General features: G+C 36.8%; 3 protein-coding genes across 5 annotated transcripts; 1 reads left to right on the forward strand and 2 right to left on the reverse strand.

Annotated features, from left to right (window-relative positions):
- Positions 1-293: 293 nt before the first annotated feature.
- LOC126629609 (psbP-like protein 1, chloroplastic) lies at positions 294-2,512 on the reverse strand. Of its 2 annotated transcripts, XM_050299686.1 has the most exons (7): positions 2,343-2,512; positions 2,148-2,247; positions 1,767-1,847; positions 1,488-1,570; positions 1,193-1,387; positions 738-834; positions 294-622 (listed from the first exon to the last, which is right to left on the reverse strand). In XM_050299686.1, exons 1-7 carry the CDS (start codon positions 2,403-2,405, stop codon positions 513-515), a joined length of 729 nt encoding a protein of 242 aa, XP_050155643.1. In that variant the 5' UTR covers positions 2,406-2,512; the 3' UTR covers positions 294-512. The 2 variants fall into 2 exon arrangements, with proteins under 2 accessions (XP_050155643.1, XP_050155644.1); XM_050299687.1 differs by lacking the exon at positions 1,767-1,847 and having other exon boundaries at positions 1,488-1,561.
- Positions 2,513-11,011: 8,499 nt separating this feature from the next.
- On the forward strand, positions 11,012-19,287 carry LOC126628793 (ABC transporter B family member 20). The gene is made up of 11 exons (XM_050298629.1): positions 11,012-11,770; positions 12,980-13,034; positions 13,140-13,315; positions 13,465-13,665; positions 13,920-14,179; positions 14,274-14,584; positions 14,706-14,926; positions 15,039-15,379; positions 15,557-16,344; positions 16,434-16,675; positions 17,544-19,287. The coding sequence occupies exons 1-11, from the start codon at positions 11,372-11,374 to the stop codon at positions 18,771-18,773; spliced, it is 4,224 nt and encodes a 1,407-aa protein (XP_050154586.1). The 5' UTR covers positions 11,012-11,371; the 3' UTR covers positions 18,774-19,287.
- LOC126628794 (photosynthetic NDH subunit of lumenal location 1, chloroplastic-like) lies at positions 19,236-21,335 on the reverse strand. Of its 2 annotated transcripts, none has more exons than XM_050298630.1 (8): positions 21,168-21,335; positions 20,986-21,076; positions 20,440-20,523; positions 20,291-20,364; positions 20,084-20,206; positions 19,915-19,986; positions 19,724-19,820; positions 19,236-19,566 (listed from the first exon to the last, which is right to left on the reverse strand). In XM_050298630.1, the coding sequence occupies exons 5-8, from the start codon at positions 20,159-20,161 to the stop codon at positions 19,463-19,465; spliced, it is 351 nt and encodes a 116-aa protein (XP_050154587.1). In that variant the 5' UTR covers positions 20,162-20,206; positions 20,291-20,364; positions 20,440-20,523; positions 20,986-21,076; positions 21,168-21,335; the 3' UTR covers positions 19,236-19,462. The 2 variants fall into 2 exon arrangements, with proteins under 2 accessions (XP_050154587.1, XP_050154588.1); XM_050298631.1 differs by having other exon boundaries at positions 20,928-21,076.
- Between the last annotated feature and the right edge of the window lie 2,818 nt (positions 21,336-24,153).

The following is a 24,153-nucleotide window of genomic DNA, read 5'->3' on the forward strand; positions in this document are numbered from 1 at the left end:
GTCTTTTACAATATGCTTATTTGCTTTCGTGTGTGTTACTGCAACCGAAGTTGAAGTCTTTTGTGATGAGCAATTCTACTTCGACAAATTCACAGTTTTGGTACATATCTTGTTTTGATTTCTTGTGTCATAAAATTACCATGCCAAGTTAAACATGTTTGAACGGTTTTGCTAGTCTGTCTAGAAAAATTTCTATCGACATTAACGGATGTTTCTTTCTTGATCGATGGTGGGAGAGAGATTCAAACTCGGAACTTGTTCTGGGAGGAGAGGTCGCATTCGAATAACGTTGAGACGTTAACAAATCTTTTCATATATGAATGATTATATTTCTTCACAAGAAACAAGGATTCTCCCCTTGTCCTACCCTCTCAAAATACAAAATTAAAGAAAAATTGGAAAGGAAAAAGAGAAGAAAGCAAAAGAAAACTGTTGAATAAGCAGATACACAAGTACCGACTAGAGTTTGGCCTTTTATCAGTATTGACGTGAGCTGTTCCTCTATCGAATTGTTAATCGTAGACTTTGAAAAGCTTGAAGGAATCGACGATGGTGTGTAACTTGTCTTTCATCTTGTCCCACCTCCTCTCGTTAGCCCCTGTCGTCAACGTGTAGAAGTTGCCTGCATTGCAATGCAAGTCATAACCACCAAACACAAAATACTGATACCTGCTATCTAGCTATGAAGTAGAATAAGAAGCATTATACTATACAGGTTGCATTTCACAGTTCCGTACCATTGCCGATAGCTACTGTGCTGAGAGCGTGGCGAGTAAAGTTTGGAGCCTTAGCAATGAACTCAAACGTGTAATATGTTTTCCCATCGATGTCGTGCTGCACCATAGAAACAAAAGCAACAAATCAACATAAAGCACATATCACAGCAGATTCAGTTCCATCTAAGAAGGTAGCTAGTGCATCTGCATCGCTGTTTTATGCAACACCGATCGATGAATCCAGCAGCCTTATCAAACAGAATGCCGTACGATACTACTGAATGCCTAGGTAGGACGTTTGAATCGTTGATTTGCAGTTTTGTCGTAATTTTACATATGTACTATCAGTAAAGTTCATTGTTTTGACTCAAGCTTAACTAGCTGAGTCTCCCTCTTACTGAAAGCACGGAGACGTTGAACTGAACGCCTTATGTGGCTATGCCAATGTTTGACGCACAAAAAAACATGTAACAAACCTCTACTGCCTCAATCAGCTTTGTTTTCTGGGTAGGAGGAGACAGAACCTTCTTGATCAAAGTTTCAGCCACCTGTTGCGGGGACCCGAATTCTTTGATGTCTTGCTTGACGGTTGGGAACAGAGTCACACTTGCAGTCTCTAACGGCTCAATGACATCCTTGAATACCTTGTCTTGACCTTCAATGGTTACTTCCTGTCCGCACCTCGGGCGAAAAACCCATCAAAAAAATTGGCGCAATAGCAAAGGATCAAGCACATGAGCCCGAGGCTGATGAAACACAAAAAACTCTCACCTGCCATCCAAAAGGGTAGACAAATTCGTATCCATCTTTCTTGTCCGTGACAGGCAGAAATCCCTTGATATTTTCTGCAGCAACTGAGCCATATCAAAAGTGTTCTTTTAGGATATCGGTCAATATTAATCAAGGGAAAGCAACGCACTTCACATTACGCACATTGTTGCTACTTAAAACACTGTCTAGGATTCAATGTGACATCTAGAAAACTTAGTACTACAACGCTAAACTTAAAAGGTAGAGTGCAGAACAATCGAAACCGTTATAATTCCTTACATGATACAGAATGTTGGTTAGTTAGAAGAGCCAAAGAAGCAATTGTTCCTGCTGCTAGCACTTGGCGTCTCCCGGATATATCTGCCAAAGATAAACACCCAACCAGATGGAAACCCAAAAGCGAAAATTGATGAGTCTAGCCAATTGTCATATTCTAGAGGCGGTCTAGTGGCTCACTACTGAATTAACATCGCTAACATTCATTACTTTTTGTATTTCATTTTGTTAAGTTTTCGACGCGGGATTTTAACATTCTCCAGCACCAATATCATTAATCAACCAGAAATTGATGAGTGATTACAAATGTACAATAGGGCAGTAAAAACTAACAATGCAGGTTGATTTCTACAAAGAGAGTAAAATTAGAAAGCAAGAAAGGACCTTGAGAAGGAGAGCATGTAGAAGTTGCTGAAGCCTGCTCTGCTCTTACCAAAAAAGAATTGCTTTTTCTACAGCAATGGAATGTGCTTTGCTTGTGTAACTGATTGCCACCCAGGTGAAAAAAAGAAAGTAAATTTAAACACAGGCATTGAATTTTGGCGAGTTACAGCAGAAAAAGGAGAGAGAGAGAGATACCTTGGTGAAGGAGTTGAGGACAGGGGTCCTGTGGAGGGAGGGTGAGTTCTGCAGGGTCGCCATTGTTAGTGGTTTTTGGTGTTTGTGAACAAAAGTGGACTCCGTGTGTGTGTGTGTGTGGATTCTTGTGGCGATGACCTTATCTAGTTCCTTCTTTGTTTAGACGACTTATCCGTTATGCTTGTTAGAGGAGACACTTATATTGGTTGTTGGTCGTTATGCCTTTTCTTGCCACGTCAAAAAGAAAAAAACCTTATTAATCGAAAAACTTAAAGTTAGATCGTTTGATCACGTGACTAGTTAAACACTCTCATAAGTGGAATTTTTGTTTATTGGTAACTATACCTATATGAAGCTGGAAGAACTCAAATATAACGAGCTCGCTTCTTTGTGAAAATAGTTTGATCAATTAATCTACTCAAATTTTATTTATTTATTTGAGTGGTAAAACTTAAGTAGGGCAATTAACTTCACTTGGTTTGACTTTGCTCTCTCACACACACACAATCCTCTTGTATTTTTGTTCATTGGGCCCTATAAGTCTTGCCTTTAGCAACATAACTAGTTGTTGGATAGTTGAATAAGCATGATTACGTGACGCTCTTACCAATAGTTGTTTTTTGCTAGAAATAGATAACATGAAAAAACAATTTTGATATCAGTCAAAATATAATATATCATTCGTGTGTTAGCTCAAGTGAAGATGGAGATTAGAAAAATGAGTTCAAGATTAGAACAATAAAATGGTCCAAAATTCCTTCCAAACGTGAAAAAACAAGAAATTCTTGAGTGGAGCTATCATGCTTATAAAGGATGAAACCAATATACAAAGAGTTACACTACATTAAATGTAGAGTCGCATATAGCAATCGTACCTTAGAATTCGACCTTAAAAAACCCTAATTAAGTCTAAATATTTTCTTCTTCCTTTTCTTGTTAAAAATATTGTGTTAAGCGAGTCTAAGCTAATCTTATTTTGGTTAATCCATTAATAAAATGTAGTGAGACTGATCTACTCAAATTTTATTTATATATATAGGTGTTTGAACATTAGTCCTTGCAAAAGATTAAAATTTAAAAAAAAAAAAATTGGTGCTAGATTACATATTCAATTTAATCCCTTGAAGTGTACTTTTATCAAAATTTATATTCAATTTTTGTTATTTAATGTGTATTTTTATTTAATCTCTCAGCATTAAATTTAATTTTATTAATATGCACATATTTAGTTCTTTAATTATAAATGAACATAAATGAGAAAATATTAAAAGAAATTTGTATTACAAAAATATATAAATACATAAATGTGCAGAAATGACTGTGGCGAAATACATAAAATTGACTTTTTTGTACCGAAATATTTGTACCTACATAATTGTATCGAAATATATTATAATGAACCTAAATGTATGTACTGAAATGTATTATATTAAATTAATTTACCTAAATGTCAATACTGAAATGTATGTACCAAAATATACGTACCGAAATTGACACACCCCGATCCTAGAATCAAGGCGTGTTGGCCGTCACGTGAGCGTGACGTAACCAAAAGTGCGATGCGGAAGCAAAAGATAAGAGAAGTACGAAGGAATAAAAACCAACTACTAGCAATAATATTCAACTAGCATGCTAGAGTAAGTTTAAGTGTGAAACACACAAATTCAAAGCATAAGTACTAGGTGTAGTCAAGTAGGACCATAACTAAATTACAACACCCGCAGGTGAGTCCTACATTTATGTAGTCTGTCAGTACGCCGTGGGAATCCTCGTGGGCCACCAAAGCTGCTAACTAGAACCTGAAGGGGCGCAAAACAAAATTGAGTGGGTCAGTAAAACCAAAATTTTTCAAAAACATTTCATTTAAAACATTTCTAACCTCTCGTTGTAAAACCTGTATACTTTCCCAGAAAATAACATAATACGCATATACTTCTTCAAACATCTCAAATCACCAATCTTTATCAAAACCCAGAAAATATGTCATGCCATAAATGTCAATAACAGAATATGGATGCATCAATATAACAGGTGACATAATGAATCAACCGGAGACCTTGCAGTTGGTCCTGTATGGTTAATTCCATAGATCAATATCCAAACCAACCGAAGTCACCACGGTGGCATGTCGGAACCCTCTCATGGTCTGTACGACATGCACCTACTTGGATCCAAGGTGAGCGTATGGTGCAGGGTGAATAATATAAGAACTAACACCAAGGGTGCAGGTTATGAGCTTTCAACACAATTCACATCATCAATGATTCACATGAATAACATAAAACTCACCTGATACTCACATGTGCGTCCACAACACCAATTCACACACACATATATATATATATATATATATGCATCAATTATCAACTCATATAATTCACAATATGCATGCATGGCATTTTAAAACATACTTTCATATAAATTCAATTTCTGGGAAAATCAATAGTATATAGGTATAAATAGAAAACAACTGTCCACTCATTGATAAGTCGAAGGGTCGTAACCTCCGTGACGTCCTTGAATCCGCTCGTCCTCGGGATAGGTATCACCTATATGCAAAACAACTAAAACAACGTTATTTAAAGCACATAACCGACAATTCGTAATAACTTCTCATACGATGCTCAATTTGGGTATATGAATATACCACAGTGACCTACTCGACGTCACGGACGTCGAGGTATTTTTAGAAAAAAATTTTGAGGCCGCACGCGGTGGGAGGGGCATGGACCTACGCGCTCCACGCGCGTCATCTTCTTCCTCCAGTTGCCGGACTGGTTTTTTCGGTCATCGGAAAACTGGAGATTTTTCAATCTCCTTGTTCTCCGTCATTTCTCTACCATTTTTCACGCATTTTATATCAAAATGAAGCCCTAAGCATGTAGAATCACGATGTACTAGTTTAAGGCTCTAAAAACTACGAAATCTCACCGGAGAAATTCCAAGAAAACCGGCCAACTTCGAACTCAACGATCCTGACGTCCAAAACCTTCAAACTAAGCACTCCGAGCTTCCTTAGAACCTCACTAAGCTCACTGTAAGCTTAGAATTCCCTGAAATTCAACAATTCACGTGTGCATGAACAGTGATTTCAAAATGGGTCACGGGTTCGACGAGATTTCTAAGGTTTCCAGTTCTAAAAGTAACACCATTCAAATCAGGAGGTTAAAAGGATGAAGAATCTCACCTTATTGGCGTCGATCCGTGGTGATTCGAGGGTTTTGTGCTTTGGTCCATACAATTCGAAGGGAGAGAGAGAGAGAGTGAGCTGCAAGGAAAGAGAGAAAGGGCACGGGGAAGGAAAGGTTTGTCGCGTGTGTGTGTGTGGTCCACCAAAAAACAAGTCACTCTTAATTCCCTAACCACACAAATATACATACATCCTTTAATCCAACTTAAATTTTCCAAAACTTAGGAAAATATACATTATTCAAAACATGCCATACACATACCTTAGTAACCGTCAAGGGTACTTTCGTCATTTCACAACCTCGATAAATAGAATCTCGGGACGGGATGTGACAGAAATATAGTATATTGAATTAATGTACCTAAAAGCCAATACTCAAATGAGAGGTATTAGGTTCGAATATCGTGAATGACAAATTCGATACCAAATTAAGTTGTCTATTGTGTGGCATAGCCGAACTCTCCCTCGCCTTAGTGTAAAATATATCATTGTACTAAAAAAAAAAAAAATCAAATGTGTGTACTAAAATGTACGTACCGAAATGCATGTATATGTTTGTATCAATGTATTAATGTACCTATATATTTGTATTAATGTACCTATATGTTTGTATCGATGGATATACCGAAATATTTAAATGCATTAATGTACCTAAATGAAGAACATACAAAATTGTTCTCAGACTATATATTATAAAAAAAATTAGTTGCCTAAATGTAGACATGAAAATATATTATGATAAATGAAATGAAAATTAAATTTAAATGTACTTAATACATTAAAATAGGAATAAAAAGATAAATAAAACATCAAAATATAACTAATAAATGAGATAATTAAATGTACTAGGGACTAAAATTGGATTTTAATCTTACACAAGGTTATAGTCTAAAACTTATCTTTTTTAAGGATTAAAATGAAGTTTTCTATTTAAGGGGGAAAACTAAGTAGGGCAATTAACTTCACTTGGTTTGACTTTGCTCTCTCTCTCACACACACACAACCCTTTTGTATTTTGGTTCATTGGGCCCTATAAGTCTTGCCTTTAGCAACAAAATTGGTTGTTCGATGGTTGAATAAACATGATTACCTGACGTTCTTATCAATAGTTGTTTGATCAATTACATAGTGAGACTGATCTGCTCAAATTTTATTTATTTATTTGAGTGGGAAAACTTAAGTATGGTAATTAACTTCACTTGGTTTGACTTTGTTCTCTCTCACACACACAACCCTATTGTATTTTGGTTCATTGGGCCCTATAAGTCTTGCCTTTAGCAACATAACTGGTTGTTGGATAGTTGAATAGGCATGATTGCATGACGCTCTTACTAATAGTTGTTTTTTTGCTATAAATAGTTAACATGAAAAAACAATTTTGATATCAGTCAAAATATAATATATCATTCGTGTGTTAGCTCAAGTGAAATTCTTTCAAACGTGCTCATAAAGGATGAAACCAAGCCAAAATTCCTTCCAAACGTGAAAAAACAAGAAATTCTTGAGTGCAGTTATCATGCTTATAAAGGATGAAACCAATATACAAAGAGTTACACTACATTAAAAAACCCTAATTAAGTCTAAATATTTTCTTCTTCCTTTTCTTGTTAAAAATATTGTGTTAAGCGAGTCTGAGCTAATCTCATTTTAGTTAATCCATTAATAACACGTTACAAACCGAGGGTTATGTTATGTGGGTTGTGATAAGTGAATTATGACTAGATGGACAATCACGTGGTTTCTTGTGTAAGGAACAATTATCATTGCTCTTTTCTTTCATAAATCAATAAATCATGTCTATTTTTTTTCCTTTATCTTCAACAAAAGGTTTCCCTTTTTACTGTCACACCATCGCAATAGATTGTGATTACATTTGCGTTCTGATCAGTTTAAATATGGTTTCTTGATTAATCAATAACATATATGAACTTATGAAGATAATTTAAATATGTCAATTAGCATTACAGTTTATTAATATATATTTTTACTTATAAGTGTAATATCTTATATTTGATTCTTGTAAACGACAAGTTTGTAACCAAACTATTAGCATGGTCCTTATTCCGTAAACCGATCGTTGGTTTGGTTGTCGAACCCCAAACAGTCAAACACGCGAGCGCCCAGCAAGAAAGGAATGCATGGTTTGTATTGCCTTGCACCTACTTTCTCACTAGAAATTAGGTGCTTCAATTAGTTTGGAAACTTTATATAAACTTGTCGTTGTCATGGGTGTCGGTTGCTTGTACTTTTATACATTAGAGTAGCTAGATGTGATGTGAGATGTGATGTGAGGTTACATTGCTTAAGTCTTATTAACAAACTCCATTAAGTGACAATTATAGCCAAAAGTCTTTGTATAAAATTTTCTTAGGATTCAGTAAACACAAAAACTATTATTTCATCGTAATTTGCGCAATTTAATACTAAGCTGACATGATTGAATTCTTTGTGAAAAGTTAGTTTGATTTGATAAATCTAAATTTAGTTGATACAAGCGAGCAACTTACAGTAATTTAATTGAGTGCTACACAAAAAGAGTTGCAATCCAAGAATAGTTTGGATAAACTACTCGAAACCACCATAACATGAAAAAATAAATATACTTAATCATGGTAGTCTTGACAATTGTTAATATTGATAAAAAAAACACTTTAATACACAAAGTATATGCCTTTGTTAAATAACTGTTTATTTCATGTACAATAAACAATAGTGCGCATGATAAGTACAGGAAGAGGACTGCTATAAAATTTGTAGATTTATAATTTTATATGGAGAAAGAGAGATTACTTATCAATTTATGCTTTGAAAAATATTAAAGTGATTAGTTGCCTGCATTTTAAGTTAACGGGACAAGAGCCAGTTTATTATTATTTATGCGTTCAAATCAAATTAAACACGCTGAAAATTAGTTAAATTAGCAGGACAAATTAAAGAATTAGGAAATTAAGAACATGAAAGATCAATTGCTAAAACAATGTAACATTTAACTTGTCCATGAACATATTTCCTCCAACCATTTTGTCTCTTTGACACAAAAGAAGGAAAGAATGGAAATTAAAATCAATAAAAATAAAGGAGAATAACAGCTTAGCAACATAACTACAAATGGATTAACAAATGGTACCAGCTGGGAAAGCAAATGAAAAAACAATTGAGAAAAAACAGATGAGATGGACTGTCACAAAAACAAAAGCTCATCCCTTTCCAATTTTTCTCAATCATGAGTTTTTTTCTCTGTCCCGCTCCTTACACGCCCAATAAATTATAAGATATATCGCATCCACTGCTATTGTGGCAAGGGCCATCTCTTAGATTTTGGTGGTCTGTACCAAATTTATAAAAAGGTTTTATCTTAATTTAAAAAAAATATAAAAAATATATGGATGTTAGAAATTAACAACTTAAATTAAAACAAATTTTAGGTATAGTGATATTCATCTTCATTTGTAAGTGAGTCTTAGGTTTGATTATCAAATTTCTCGTCAAAAACAAATTTGAACCCCATTATTGCTAGTTGATTGTGAGGTTTAGCTCACTCTCCCACCCCTTAATGTAGTTCGTTTAGAAAAAAAAAAAGAGCTACAAACATAACCATGACTAAATAATTAAAAGCAGTTCAATCTTAAATAACCAAATAAGAAAAAAAAAACTCTAAAAACTCTAACTTTAAAGTTTCACTTGAATATATATCATTATTATATAACAAAATAAGAAAAAAAAAATCTTTTTAGGGTGTTATTTGGCACTCCAAATTTTTATATTGAAAAAGGGACAAATTTACTTATAAAGAGTGCGCAGTAAAATTTTAAAATACTAATAACAATATTTTTTTAAATATATATATATATATATATATATATATTACGTTATTACATATAAATATAAATATTAGGTGACAATTTTTTTTTGAAGACCCTTTCAAATTTGGCACTTGTACGAGTGTTTCGCTTCCTCCAAATTCCTCAGATTCTAGCGCTACATTCTAATTACATGTGAAAGAAAATTTACATTTCAATGTGAATCCAATGCATTATTAGATGACGAGTAATGCTAGAGAGACTCAATTTGAAGATTAAATTTTGAAAATCAAAGGACAAGAAAGTTGCTGATTGATTTATTACTTAACCGTTGATAGATGTGCTTATTTTTATTGGTCACACATCATTTAATTTACAATTTTAATTTTCAAGTTTAATCTCTCTAGCATTACCTTAGAGCAAGTCCACCAGGAAAAAAAATGTCCCAGCCCTCAATCCAAAAAACAAGCTGGCCCTCAATCCATTTGCTCCAGCCCGTGGAGTTGCCTGGCACCCAGCCCATGCCAGGCAACAGCCCAGCACGTTTTGGACTGACGAAGAAGCTGACCTGTTTCTCAGGCGCGTGCAACACAAGCACGCAAGGCGCGAGTGGGTTTCAAGCTTTCCTGAAAATGTGTTAGCCCACTTGGGCTCAGCGACGTGGCGTTATAATAGCCGTTGGATTTCCAACGGTAAAAAAAATTTAAATTTTACTTTTAAACTGGACCGTCTGATCAAAGATCAACGGTCCAGATTAATTAACTTAATTAAAATTTATTAAAAAATACAGAAAAATTATTAAAAAATACAGAAAATTAAAAAAAAATTATTTTTTTCTTTCTATAGTTTATTTGATGAGTTTATGTAATTTTATTTTAGTGTGTTTTTTTTAAGTTTATTTGATGAGTATGTAATTTTATTTCAGTGTGTTTTTTTTTTAAGTTTATTTGAAATTTTATCCAAAATTGGTTAAAAATCATATCCGAAATAAACTTAAAAAAAAAAAAAACAAACCAAATAAATGCGCTGGGTGCCAGCGCATTTTTTTAGGGATGGAGATGCTTTGGTCTATTACTGTTCACTAGGGTCTATTATTGTTTACTTGAGTGAATAAATACGCTGGGTGCTGATACAAAGTCCTTAAGGGTGGACTTGCTCTTATATAAGAACACAACATAACAACGAACAAGTTCCATTAAACTGCAAATATAACCCCCAAAAAACTTTTAAAATAAGGAAAACTAATGAAAATGGCTTGAAAACTTTAAGTTTTAATGATAAGGACAAAATAAAGGGTAAAATAAATAGTACCATGATTGACTTTTTAGTGTAAAAATATGATTTTTCGTTAAGGTAAACAATACCGGATGCTTTTCGTTAAAGTTCCCTTTAAAATATTTCAAATTCAATTAAATAGTATCGAAAACCAACCATATCACCGAACCAACGCGTGTCGGCCTCCCGCATCCCAACCCCAAGGACTCTACCGTAACTTCCACCACCCTCACAGCTGTTCACACATTTACCAACACAATCACTCCGCTCCAATATTACAAAAATACTCCCAAGTGTCATCGGCGGTCGACCGTTAAACCCCCAAGAATTACTGAAATATACAAAAATTCATTTGCTGCATTTTCCGTTTTATTTTGAATTTTAATTTAATTTAATTTCGGGTTTTAATTTTGCGAGTTTGGGAGTCAATATCTCCTTCCTTGCTTGTCTTTCTCCGCCTTGTTTGACCGAGTCGCCAACCCATCGCCGACTCGTTGAAGAATCGTCCCCTTCCTCCTTCGTCTTCTTCCTCCCTCTCTTCCCCTCTCTGCTTTTCCGAAAAGCGGAAGCACAATTGCAGTAGCAGAAGCAATCGAGAACCGCAGAGAAGCCAAAAGCGTCGAGATTTTTCCTCTAAATTTAGCGGATCTGTGCTAAATTTAGGGGAGAGAGAAAAAATAGGTGAAATTAGGTTTAGGGTTTTTGGCAGGGAGGAGAGAGGGTAGGAGGAGCGAGGGAGCCGTAAATTCGCCGGCTCCGCCAAGATGATGATATCTCGGGGGCTGTTCGGGTGGTCCCCGCCCCACGTACAGCCCTTGACACCGGTCTCAGAGGTGTCGGAGCCGCCCGAGTCGCCGTCGCCGTACATGGAGCAGAGTATCGACGCGTCGGCACAACCGATGGAGCAGGAGGAGGAGATGGATGAGCAGGAGGAGATGGAGCCGCCGCCAGCTGCCGTGCCCTTCTCAAGGCTGTTCACCTGCGCGGACCGGCTCGATTGGGTTCTGATGACTGTTGGGTCGATCGCCGCGGCGGCTCACGGGACGGCTCTGGTGGTGTACTTGCACTACTTCGCTAAGATTATTCATGTACTATGGATCGGCCATAACCCAAAAGGGGAGCCGCCACAAATGAACGACGAACAGTTCCAGAAGTTTATGGATGTGAGTTATATCGGTTTCTCAGAACCCCATCTTTTTTGTTTTCCGTTTAGTTGATGAAGTAAAAGAACTGAACTTGTGTTATTGGGTTATCTTTCTGATAAATTAAGCTGAAAATTGATGGTTTAAGTGTGAGATATAGTATTCAAATTTATTTTTTTGGGGTAGAAATAGCATTCAGTTCAATTTTGTAGGTAAAGTTTTGTTTTTTGTTAGCTTAAGCTGGAAATGGGCCTGCTTCAAGTTTAGGATTAGTAATTGCAGGTAGCTGTTTCAATCTTTGTAGTGGCTGGGTGGTGTTTGAGTTGCCATACATGAAGAAAATTTGCATTCTTTAGTAATCTGGTTTATTGATCTATTTAGTTTGAGCATCATGGATCACAATTTCATAGTAAATTGCTATTTGTTAGGGAGTTTAATGGTATTGTGCTTTTACAAGTTAACTTGCTAAAACCAACAACGTAAGAAAAGTTGTGACCGAGAATTTCTGTTTTCTGCTTATTTTCCTTGTGGAACTTATAGAGTCTGCAATGTATAGATTTAATTCTTTAAGTAGCTCCTAACTAAATGAAACAACTTTGTGTATAAATCATGATTGTAGTTGTAGATAATGAAAGTTCTGCTTAGATATCTATCCTTCATTATGATAATGAAACATGGTTATTTAGTGGTTCAGCGGAAGTCATCTCAAAGGATGTGAGATCACATTTGAGGGGCATAGGTTCATCCGTTCCTTGTTTCATCCATTAGTTGTTTTACTACTGACAGATGTTCATGAGCAAGAGAGTTATTATAGACTGCATTATTAAGAATAGATTGATGCTGGAAAAAAGTATGTACTTGGTTTGTTTCTAATGTGTTTTTCATTGTATAAAATGTATTTTTTATACAAGAGATGTGGAAGGGGGGAGTAGAACTTGGGTCCTCGGGTGCAGGGGTGAATGTTGTTAACCAATTGAGTTACAAGCCCCTTGTGAAAAGTATAAAATTTGAAATAAAATAATGTATTTTGCATAAAGAATAGGTTGAGGCTTAAGATTTTTGTTTTTCTGTTTTTTCTCCTTGTGTCTAGAACCAAAGGCCTTTTTTTTTGTTGCTGACACATTTTTGTTTTCAGCATTATACTATCTTTTTAATCAGTATCTGTAACTGAAGATGGAAGTTGAACATATGAGAATTTATTCAATGACTGGTTTATTTGTCTGCCTGCAGCTTTCTTTGTCCATCATGTATATTGCCGTTGGTGTTTTTGCAGCTGGTTGGATTGGTAATGTTGGTTTTTCATTAGCAGAACTAGTCTTTACCACATTTCTGTTCTTCCGGTAGACAATCCTTTGCATACATGTTTACTAACTTGTTCTATATGTAATAGAGGTCTCATGCTGGATTCTGACGGGAGAACGGCAGACTGCTGTCATCAGGTCAAAATATGTTCAAGTATTACTTAACCAGGATATGAGTTTTTTTGATACCTATGGGAACAATGGGGACATTGTGAGCCAAGTATTGAGTGATGTGTTGCTCATTCAGTCTGCTCTTAGTGAAAAAGTATGTCTAAAGCAAATATATTGCCTCATTCGCACCCACCCTTCAAACACACACAACTTCTTTTCCTTTGACAATTAAAAGTATCCTTCCTAATTTGATCCTTTGGTGTACATGTCTTGTCTAATCTTTCCATTTTCTCTGTAATGCAGGTTGGAAATTATATTCATAACATGGCTACATTTTTCAGTGGTCTGATTATTGGATTCATCAACTGTTGGCAGATCGCGGCTATAACTTTAGCCACCGGTCCTTTTATTGTGGCTGCTGGAGGAATATCAAATATATTTCTTCATAGGCTTGCTGAAAATATTCAAGATGCATATGCTGAAGCAGCTAGCATAGCTGAACAGGTTTGCTATCGTTTTATGCTAAAGATAAAATTACCTTACACACTACGGTACTGGATATAATTCTTTCTTTACGATGTCATAATATTGTATATTTGTGGCAAATAATCACACAAGCTGTTTTTTTATTTTTTATTTTTTATAAATATTTTTATTTTATCAGCACTGCTGAGTCTTGATTTATGACAGTTGTCATTTGGGTGAACTGGTTTGTACCATTGGTCCTTTAACTGTCCTTACTTCTCTACCTTATGCAGGCAGTCTCTTACATTAGGACGTTATATGCATTTACGAATGAAACATTGGCCAAGTATTCGTATGCTACATCACTGCAAGCAACTCTCAGATATGGTATATTGATAAGTCTTGTGCAAGGACTTGGTCTTGGATTCACTTATGGCCTTGCCATTTGTTCTTGTGCCTTGCAACTGTGGGTTGGAAGGTTCCTGGTTAATAGTCATAAAGCTCATGGTGGTGAAATTATAACAGCGCTTTTTGCTGTAATATTAAGTGGCCTGTAAGCATCTAGTTATTTTACTTTTAATATCATTTTTTGGGATCATGCATGCCATTTATTCCATCCACTTATGTGTTAATTCTAACTCTTACAGTGGGCTGAATCAAGCGGCAACAAACTTCTACTCATTTGATCAAGGTCGAATTGCTGCTTATAGACTTTTTGAGATGATAAGTCGATCATCCTCTACTGTTAATCACGAGGGAAGTTCCCTAGCGACTGTACAAGGAAATATTGAGTTTCGAAATGTATATTTCAGTTATCTATCTCGTCCTGAGATCCCTATATTGAGTGGTTTTTACCTCACCGTGCCTGCTAAGAAAGCTGTGGCACTCGTTGGCAGAAATGGTTCGGGAAAGAGCAGTATTATCCCCCTCATGGAGCGGTTTTATGATCCAACATTAGGTATGAGTTATATTTCACTCCAATTGCGTGGTGTTAGCTATCTCATTTAAGGTTCCACTGAAGCCCGTAGCAAGAATTTCTGCTTGGCAGATTCTGATGGTTTTTCCATTTTGTGTTGCAGGAGAAGTTCTTTTGGATGGAGAAAATATCAAAAACCTGAGACTGGAGTGGCTTCGAAGTCAGATAGGGCTAGTCACACAGGAACCTGCTTTGCTGAGTTTAAGTATAAGAGATAATATTGCATATGGGCGGGATGCTACAATGGATCAAATTGAAGAAGCTGCTAAAATAGCTCATGCGCATACATTTATTACCTCACTTGAGGGAGGATACGATACACAGGTGAATGTTGGAAGGAAAAATTATACTCAGAAATATCTATTTTTTTGGTTGTTAATATGTTTCTTTGCTGTCTTGTTTCTGAAGATCCTTCGTTTTGTTCTATGTATTTCAGGTTGGAAGAGCAGGCTTAGCATTGACGGAAGAGCAAAAAATAAAACTTTCAATTGCCAGAGCAGTACTTCTGAACCCCTCAATTCTTTTGCTTGATGAGGTCACTGGTGGACTAGATTTTGAAGCTGAAAAAGCTGTTCAAGAAGCTCTAGATCTTCTTATGTTAGGGCGTTCAACTATAATTATAGCTCGGCGGCTTAGTCTTATAAGGAATGCTGATTACATAGCTGTGATGGAGGAAGGTCAACTAGTTGAAATGGGTACCCATGATGAGTTATTAACCCTGGATGGCCTCTATGCGGAGCTTCTCAAAAATGAAGAAGCTGCAAAACTTCCTAGGAGGTATGGTACAAGAGCAGTTGTTCTTTCTTTAACTTGGTTGAGGATTGTTTATGATTATCATGGCAATATCCGTACAGGGGTGTATGTAGCTGCACAATAGTCTCTATATTGATTCATTGAAATAGAATTTCGTTTTTCTTCTTAACAAGGTTCAATTTTATGGTTTTGTTCATGCAGGATGCCAGTGAGGAACTACAAGGAAACTGCAACTTTCCAAATTGAAAAGGACTCTTCGGCAAGTAATAGCTTCCAAGAACCATCATCTCCGGAAATGATGAAATCACCCTCCCTTCAGAGAACTACTGGCATGTTCCGGATGGGTGATAACACTTTTAACTCACAGGAGTCACCAAAAGCTAAGAGCCCACCAGCAGAGAAAGTGTTGGAAAATGGTCAGGCCGTGGATTCAACAGATAAGGAACCATCAATAAAAAGGCAGGATAGTTTTGAAAGGAGACTACCAGAGTTACCCAAGATTGATGTCCAGTCTGCGAATTTCCAAACGTCAAATGGTTCGGACCCTGAATCCCCCGTGTCACCCCTTTTGATATCTGATCCAAAAAATGAGCGTTCCCATTCACAATCCTTTAGCCGCCCTCATAGTCATTCAGATGACTTTCCCATGAAAGCGAATGAAGTAAAAAGTACAAATTATAAGAAGGCACCATCATTTTGGAGACTTGCACAACTTAGTTTTGCTGAGTGGCTGTATGCTGTGTTAGGAAGCATTGGTGCTGCTATCTTTGGTTCCTTCAATCCTCTTCTTGCTTATGTAATCGCACTGATAGTAACATCGTACTATAGAGTTGATGAAGGTCGTCACTTGAGACAGGAAGTGGACAAATGGTGCTTGATCATTGCTTGTATGGGTATAGTGACAGTCGTTGCCAATTTCTTGCAGCATTTCTACTTTGGTATTATGGGTGAGAAAATGACTGAACGGGTTCGTAGAATGATGTTTTCAGGTACATGACTTTTAATATTTTTCTAGTTTTCTTGAGATTGAATTGAACTGTGCCATCATGTTATCTTACAATTTGCAATCTTGTGACAGCAATGCTGCGAAATGAAGCGGGATGGTTTGATGAAGAGGAAAACAGTGCTGATACCTTATCCATGCGCTTGGCCAACGATGCTACATTTGTACGAGCTGCTTTCAGCAATCGGCTGTCAATATTTATACAGGATAGTGCTGCTATTATTGTGGCTCTTCTTATTGGGATGCTGCTACAATGGCGATTAGCACTTGTGGCTTTGGCAACCCTACCAGTTCTCACTCTTTCTGCCATTGCACAGGTTTTCATCATGTCTTGCTTTATAATGTGTATTTGTTTCTACTGAGAGAGAGTTGTGATGCAATTTTCTCTTAATTTATTAATTAATTTGTGGATGACATTTAGAGTTAGAAATATAGTTCTGTCTCTTATAGTAGAGTTTTGTTCTCTGGTTGATCATGTTTGCCCCCTGGTTCCCCAGACGTGAACGTCACCCATGTGTTCGTGTGCACAAATTGATATGGGGAAATCAATTCAAACTTTTCCTTTATAAATTTGAGTTACGAATTTTCAATGCTTATCATTACTGCCTCAGTCAAGGGAATGGATTCAAAGGAACTCCTGTTATAAGGTTTCATTACGGATGTTGTACCATCTACATTTGGTGGTTTTGAAAGTCAAACTTCTAACCACCTTCAGGGCATCTTTTAAAAATTTATATTAAGTGGTGATATGTCGGCTTCTCTTTTATGAAAATGACCTTGTTTGCTGAAGTAGAGTTACAAATCTAGGTATTTATGGCTTGTGCTTGTTAGATAATGACATCTGATTGGGTTCTTGAACTTGTGTCCTGCTATATCTGCTCCTATATATTATTTCATTTGTCCAAATTATTTATGATCTTTGATCTATGATACCTGTCTTCATTGTGTGCATGTGGTCCAATGTCCTAGTGGATAGGGTGTTGGGTTTCTACTCATGCGTCCCGGGTTTGAAACTCCCCCTCCACTTAATTATTGTAATAGTTTCGAACTCTCCCCCTCCCCCTAATAATAGTAAATTTGAAAACAAAATACCCATCTTCTTTGTTCTTTTGATTTAAATTCAATGAACTGCTATTGGGTCTTTTACCCACAAAAACCTTATATCATTCAATTTGAATATTGCAGAAATTATGGCTTGCTGGTTTTTCAAGGGGAATTCAGGAGATGCACAGGAAGGCATCTTTGGTTCTCGAGGATGCGGTTAGAAACATTTACACTGTTGTAGCATTCTGTGCTGGTAACAAGGTAATGGAGCTCTACAGGTTGCAGCTGAAGAAAATATTCAAGCAGAGTTTCTTTCATGGAATGGCCATTGGATTTGCATTTGGCTTTTCGCAGTTCCTTCTTTTTGCCTGCAATGCCCTTCTCCTCTGGTACACTGCACGCATGGTGAAAAATGAGCATATGGATCTACCTACTGCTATCAAGGAGTATATGGTTTTCTCTTTTGCTACATTTGCACTTGTAGAACCTTTTGGGTTGGCTCCTTACATCCTGAAACGCCGAAAATCTCTCATTTCAGTTTTTGAAATCATAGATCGAGTGCCGAAGATTGAGCCAGATGAAAACTCAGCGATGAAGCCACCTAATGTTTATGGAAGCCTTGAGTTGAAAAATGTTGACTTCTGTTATCCAACTCGCCCAGAACTGTTGGTACTGAGCAATTTCAGTCTCAAAGTAAATGGGGGGCAAACTGTAGCTGTGGTGGGAGTTTCAGGGTCAGGAAAGAGCACTATAATTTCTTTGATTGAGAGATTTTATGATCCAGTTGCTGGTCAAGTCTTACTGGATGGTCGAGATCTGAAAGTTTATAATTTGAGATGGTTGAGGAACCACCTAGGTCTTGTTCAGCAGGAGCCCATTATATTCTCAACAACCATTCGGGAAAATATTATATATGCAAGGCACAATGCTAGTGAGGCCGAGATGAAAGAGGCAGCCAGAATAGCAAATGCTCACCATTTCATCAGCAGCTTGCCTCATGGTTATGATACGCATGTGGGGATGAGAGGTGTTGACTTGACCCCGGGACAGAAACAGAGGATTGCAATAGCACGTGTCGTGCTAAAGAATGCCCCCATCTTATTATTGGATGAAGCAAGCTCGTCCATTGAATCCGAATCAAGTCGAGTGGTTCAGGAGGCTCTTGATACATTAATCATGGGGAACAAAACAACCATTTTGATAGCCCATAGAGCTGCAATGATGAGGCATGTTGACAACATTGTAGTTCTCAACGGAGGGAGAATCGTGGAAGAAGGGTCCCATGATAATTTAATGTCAAAGAATGGTCTCTATGTCCGTTTGATGCAACCGCACTATGGCAAGGGTTTGCGTCAGCATAGACTCGTCTAGGAATGGGGCCTTTGATTGTTGAGAATGCACGTTTGGTTCACCTGTATAGTTCTCATTCTCTCATTTTGGATTGCTGGAGATATATGCACCCATTGATGGCCTCATCGTAGAATATGCGTTGGTGGGATTCCAGCGTCGGCTGGGGAGAATGAGAACGAGACTTGGGGGGTTGTAACGAATGTTTATAGCGGAATGAGGCACGGCATGCAGAGGCGGATTCGTAGTCATATTGTTCAGATCTAGGCTTTTAGGAGTAGGGTTTTTTATTGGTGTTTGGATTTTCTTTTGAGGATGTGCTGTACAACCTGGGCTAAATTCTTTAGGAGGCGAAAGCGTCGTTAGGGTTGGTGTTTGTGCTGAGGCTACAATGGTATATTGATGGTTTGGTATCAAATCAAGGTCTCTACTGAGGTGTGGGGGGTTTTTCCCTTAAATTTTAGTTAATTTACTTGACTCTCACTCTTTGTTGTAACTTTGTGAATATATAGATAATTCAATGCTATTCATTTTTCCCCGCTTGTTTCCACAATTTGTAAATTTGTGCCTAAAATTTTATATTATCGGAAAGGATAGCGCTTCGGACACTCCCGTTTTCTTCTTCTGCACTCCTGCACTTCTGGTGCTAGTTTAACCTCCTTGATAGCAAGTAGACAGAGAAGAATGTAGCAATATATCGGTGAAATTGCACTTCAGATGTCCAGCATTCTGAAAGAGTCTGCTACCACTTTAAGCTGGTTGCGGTATCTTTTCCACCGTCTTTCGTTTGCTCCGACAATTAGGGTGTAATATCTCCCTGTGGAAAAAAGAGGGGGATGTTTTACCATCTGACACTTTTAAAATGTTAAGTTGTCAGACTGTTAATGATTGAATTCAAACTATTTTTGTTTGAATGTGAATGCGCAATCTAGATTTGACAGTCTAACAACATCGTTGAGACGGTGGATACTTACCGTTTCCAATGGCAATGGTTGCGAATGAAGTGGTAGCGAAGTTTGGAGATGCAAGTCCATACTCAATGGTGTAATAATTTTTCCCATCTATGCTTTTCTGCATTGAATAGATAGTCAATCATCAAGTGTTAAAGAGTTGGATAACGCAAGAGTTCTTGTATCCAAAAAGCATATATGCACAGAATAAAAACCTCCTCGACGCCAAATATGGTTGCATACTGGTTTGGTGCAGCAAGTTTATGCCTCACCAGATCGGTCACAACCTGCTCAGAACGAAAATTTTGTAAGGGTTACGTGATAAGAGAAATAGATACATAATTTTGTACAACTGGTGATCCGACATATCTCCTCACTTTTTACCTGTTCCATTGGACCCAAATCATGGATGTCTGTTTTATTTGTGGGTAAAAATCTCACTCTAACATTATACAGCTGCATGTATCTGTCCTTGAATGCAGAGTCATGTGCCCTAAACTCAAAGTCCTAATATATGGAGGAATACAGAAATCATTTCAACTGAAAAAGATTTTATTTTCTTTTCTGTATGAGAAAATTTAGGGTTCTTACCCTCCAATCGTTGGGGTAGTAATAAGAATACCCATCTACTTTGTCAACGAAAGCTCGAAACTTTTACGGTATTTCTTCACATTCAAGAAATTTAGTTAAAGAATATATATAATTCAATGAATATTAGTTCATATAAGTTTATATGATACCTTGAGCAAAGAGGGAATTTGCATGAAGTAGACTTGTGGTTAGTGCTCCAACCCCTAACAGAAGAGACCTCCTCTTGCAATGGCCTAAATTTTTCATCAAGGATAAGACATTGTTAAGGTTTGAGGTTATAACAAGCATAATGGTGAAAAATCAAATAGACATTCACAGGCCAACACGAACACAACTAATTTTTTGAAGGAGTCGCTAGGGTCCACCTTTTATCAACACAACCCGTTAAACCTTAATCTAAAAACTTTTGTATATGTTAATGTTGTGACAATGTGTGATTTTGTCAGATCTAATTCAAAATAGGGAAATGAAAAGAAAATGTCAAATACGAAAATGCTCATTGTAGCAGAAATTCCACATAAATCATGTGAAAATTATCCAAAGAAGCTTTTTTTTTTTTTTTTTTTTGTGTGAACCAAAAGTAGTGAAAGAAATCAATGTGTGTGCCTCTATAAAAAATATGCAAAGAAATTTATACCTGCATTAGTAACTGAGTACTGAGAGTTTGAAGAGAAAACTGAGATGGGTAATCTTACTTTCATCAATGGAGGCTGACTCTCCTGAGCACGTGATGGATTTGCACGAAAAATGAGCGGTGATAGCTCGTGGCAACTCAGTGCAGTGAAACTGGTGCAAAATCAAGTACATGTATAAGTTAGAATGAACTTTCTTGTTTTTAATTTCAATAAAATATCCCTCGTATCGTCAAAGTTTCTACCTTGTCGCGTATGGCAGTAGATACCCAGCAGCTCAATGAGAGTGATGATGAGATTGCCATGCTTGAATATTTGTCAGAACTCAGAAGTGGCTTTTGGTAAATAGGCACTGAGATTACAAGTAAAGAGTGGATGGTGGAGACTCAAAGCGTGGAGTTTGGCTTCTTGATTGGGGTTGAGTGGGGCCGGAGAGCTCTTTCAGGTGAGAGGCACGTGACTGAAAAGGGATAAGAAATTTTCTCAAATTCAATTTAGCCAGCACTAACTATACACCATTTTTCTTTCTACTACACAACTCTATTTTATCTCGTCTTACTTTCAGTTCGATTTATTTATATATCAAAAACAGCTTTTTAAAAAAGTTGCGGCCTTAATCGTGTTTGGTGAATGAAAAAGAAAAATATTTTTTCAAAAAGAAAAACTAATGAAAAGGGCTTGAAAACTTTGAGTTTTAATGATAAGGAAAAAATAAAGAGTAAAGTGAATAGTACCAGGTTTGACTTTTTAGTGTAAAAATGTGGTTTTTCGTTAAAGTAAACAGTGCCGTGGGCTTTTCGTTAAAACTCATTTTTCAAAATTGTGAGTCCAAAATGCAGAAAGTAGAAGCTTCTTTACACATGCTTCTTAAACAAGTTTTTTTTTTTTCTTTGGAAGTTGGTGAACGATAGCAATTAATGAAACTCTGATATTGACAATCCTATCCCTATCTTTTTTTTTCCTAAAAGTACTTTTAGCATGACAATTTACCAAACACTTACCTGTTTTTTTCACAGCTATTTATTCTCATAACATAACATAAGCAATTTTGATAAAAAAGCACAGAACTCCAAACTAGCCCTAAAAATGGCTTTGAAAATCAGCTTTTCTTTTTCAAATTTGCCCTCATCAATCTTTATTTTATTTTACTACAAAAATAAAAATGGGCCAGTGAGCCCAGCCCATATTTTAGCTGTATCAGCCCAATTAGCCATGGGTGCCTAGGTTGCTAGCCCATGATACGAATCTTTACTAATTCTAATGGGAAATCTGATACAACTTGCAAGTTACAAGTACAAACGAGGATAAAAGAGGAAACCTGCTCCTACTGGGAAAGGGAAACCCTAATACTGATAGACTAATAGGAATAGGATTGTCCCTTGCGAGCCAAGAAACTGCAAGCTATATATACTAGGACTTGCTAATATTCATATTGCACCATCCTAACTGAGTCGAGCACTCTTGAAGTTTTCATATCAGCTGCAGCAAGTTAATATGGAGTTGGTCAGCGGAGGAAATTCCCATGGGAGGTGGCCACCGGCAAGAAGAATCGATGAATCATCGACAGAGTGGACGCTGGAGCACCACAAGCTATTCATTGATGCTGCGGTCGGGCTGGGATTGAACGATTTCAAAGACGATGCAACACCGGCGGCAACAAGAATTCTGATCGTGGAGCTCATGAGCAAGACCAACACCCGGGACACGAAGAAGATACGTTTTTTGCGCCCCGTTCTCATCAACCACATGAGAGAATTTCAGCGCATGCAGAAAAAGACTGATGATTCGCTGTCGGCCGACCGAATGATGAGAGACTTTGAAGGCCTTAACGTTAACAGTGATGGTAATAATAACGGGGGCAGGATGAAGGAGTATTTTTCTCCATGGACGTTGGAGGTTCAAAAAAAGCTGGTGGAGGCAGTGATCCAATTGGGTGGGCTTGGGAAGGCAATTAGGCCGGGCGGCCCATGCGGTATTCTGAGACTGATGGATGAGGAGCGCCGCCGGGGCCTCACAGAGCAGATGGTAAAGAGGCGTCTTTGGAAGTTGATGGATTTGCAGAAGAAGACTCGTCGAGCCACAGCCACGCTGGATGGGACTCATGCCGCGTCTAATATGGTGGATATCAGTAGAGATCTTGTCCGCCGGCATTATGCAACTAAAGGCTGTCTTCTACATTAAGCGTCCAATTATGTAACGAGAGAGATATATTAATTAATAAGTGTAATATAAATAGATATTTGATATGAATATTTTCACTATGAAATTCTCTTTTGGGGTGACTAGTTACCCTTCAAAAACTCGGTCTTTGTAGTCTTTCATGAATTTTGGTTACAGAAAATTCCTATAAAAAAATGTTTACACAAGATAATATAAACAAAATAGAGTTTTTAAACCACTAAAATACTTTATATTTCAAACATTAGAAATAATGTTTCTTGAGCCTGTTCGGGAAGCAGCAAAAGAATTTTAGAGAATAAAAGCAGAAGCAAAAGAATCCAGTTGGAGTTGGTCAGCACAACTTAAAGAAAGGAAGATCAAAGTTCTGGAAGAGGTTTAAAAGATTTCAAGAAAGCCACATCACATTTTAGATTTTTGAAACAGCTGCATGCGTTTCTGTGATTCCTTCAACAAAACCCCAAACTTCCTCTTTTTTTCTTTTCCAAGCAGCATACATACCTGTTCTGCAATCTCTTTCCATACAAACTGACCAAAATTGAAAATTTGAAATTGAGGCAAAACGCAGTGATTGAAAGGTCCGAAATGCATTTTACTCTGTTAATTTTATTTTCTGGATTTGGATTATTTTTATGTTTCATCAACCCATCCATTCAGCTTTGTATTTGCTTCTTTTGTCCCTCAAGATAGTTTTTTCATTGGTTGTGGTGAAACAAGATAATAAGTTTTATTGATACTCTAACCAAGTGAGAGACAAATTTTTAATTTGCCAAGCGTTTCTTTCACCAACAACTTAAGAAGTTTTAAACAGAAATTTCAATTTGTTACCTCAAAGAAAAATTTAAGAGACCCCTACCATTTTTCTGTTCTTAAAACATGTCCTTCAACTCTAGGTTTGCTCAAAAAATTACATGAGCATTGCAGGTGCTTCGTTTTAAGAGAAATGATTGTTTTTCCCGTCTCAATAATACATTGTGCATGCCTCTTAAAACAAATCAAAATTCGTTTACAAATTCATGCGGTTTCTTTCACTTCATTATTTTATTTTATTTT

Source organism: Malus sylvestris, chromosome 7, assembly GCF_916048215.2.
Source record: "Malus sylvestris chromosome 7, drMalSylv7.2, whole genome shotgun sequence".
NCBI lineage: Eukaryota > Viridiplantae > Streptophyta > Magnoliopsida > Rosales > Rosaceae > Malus > Malus sylvestris.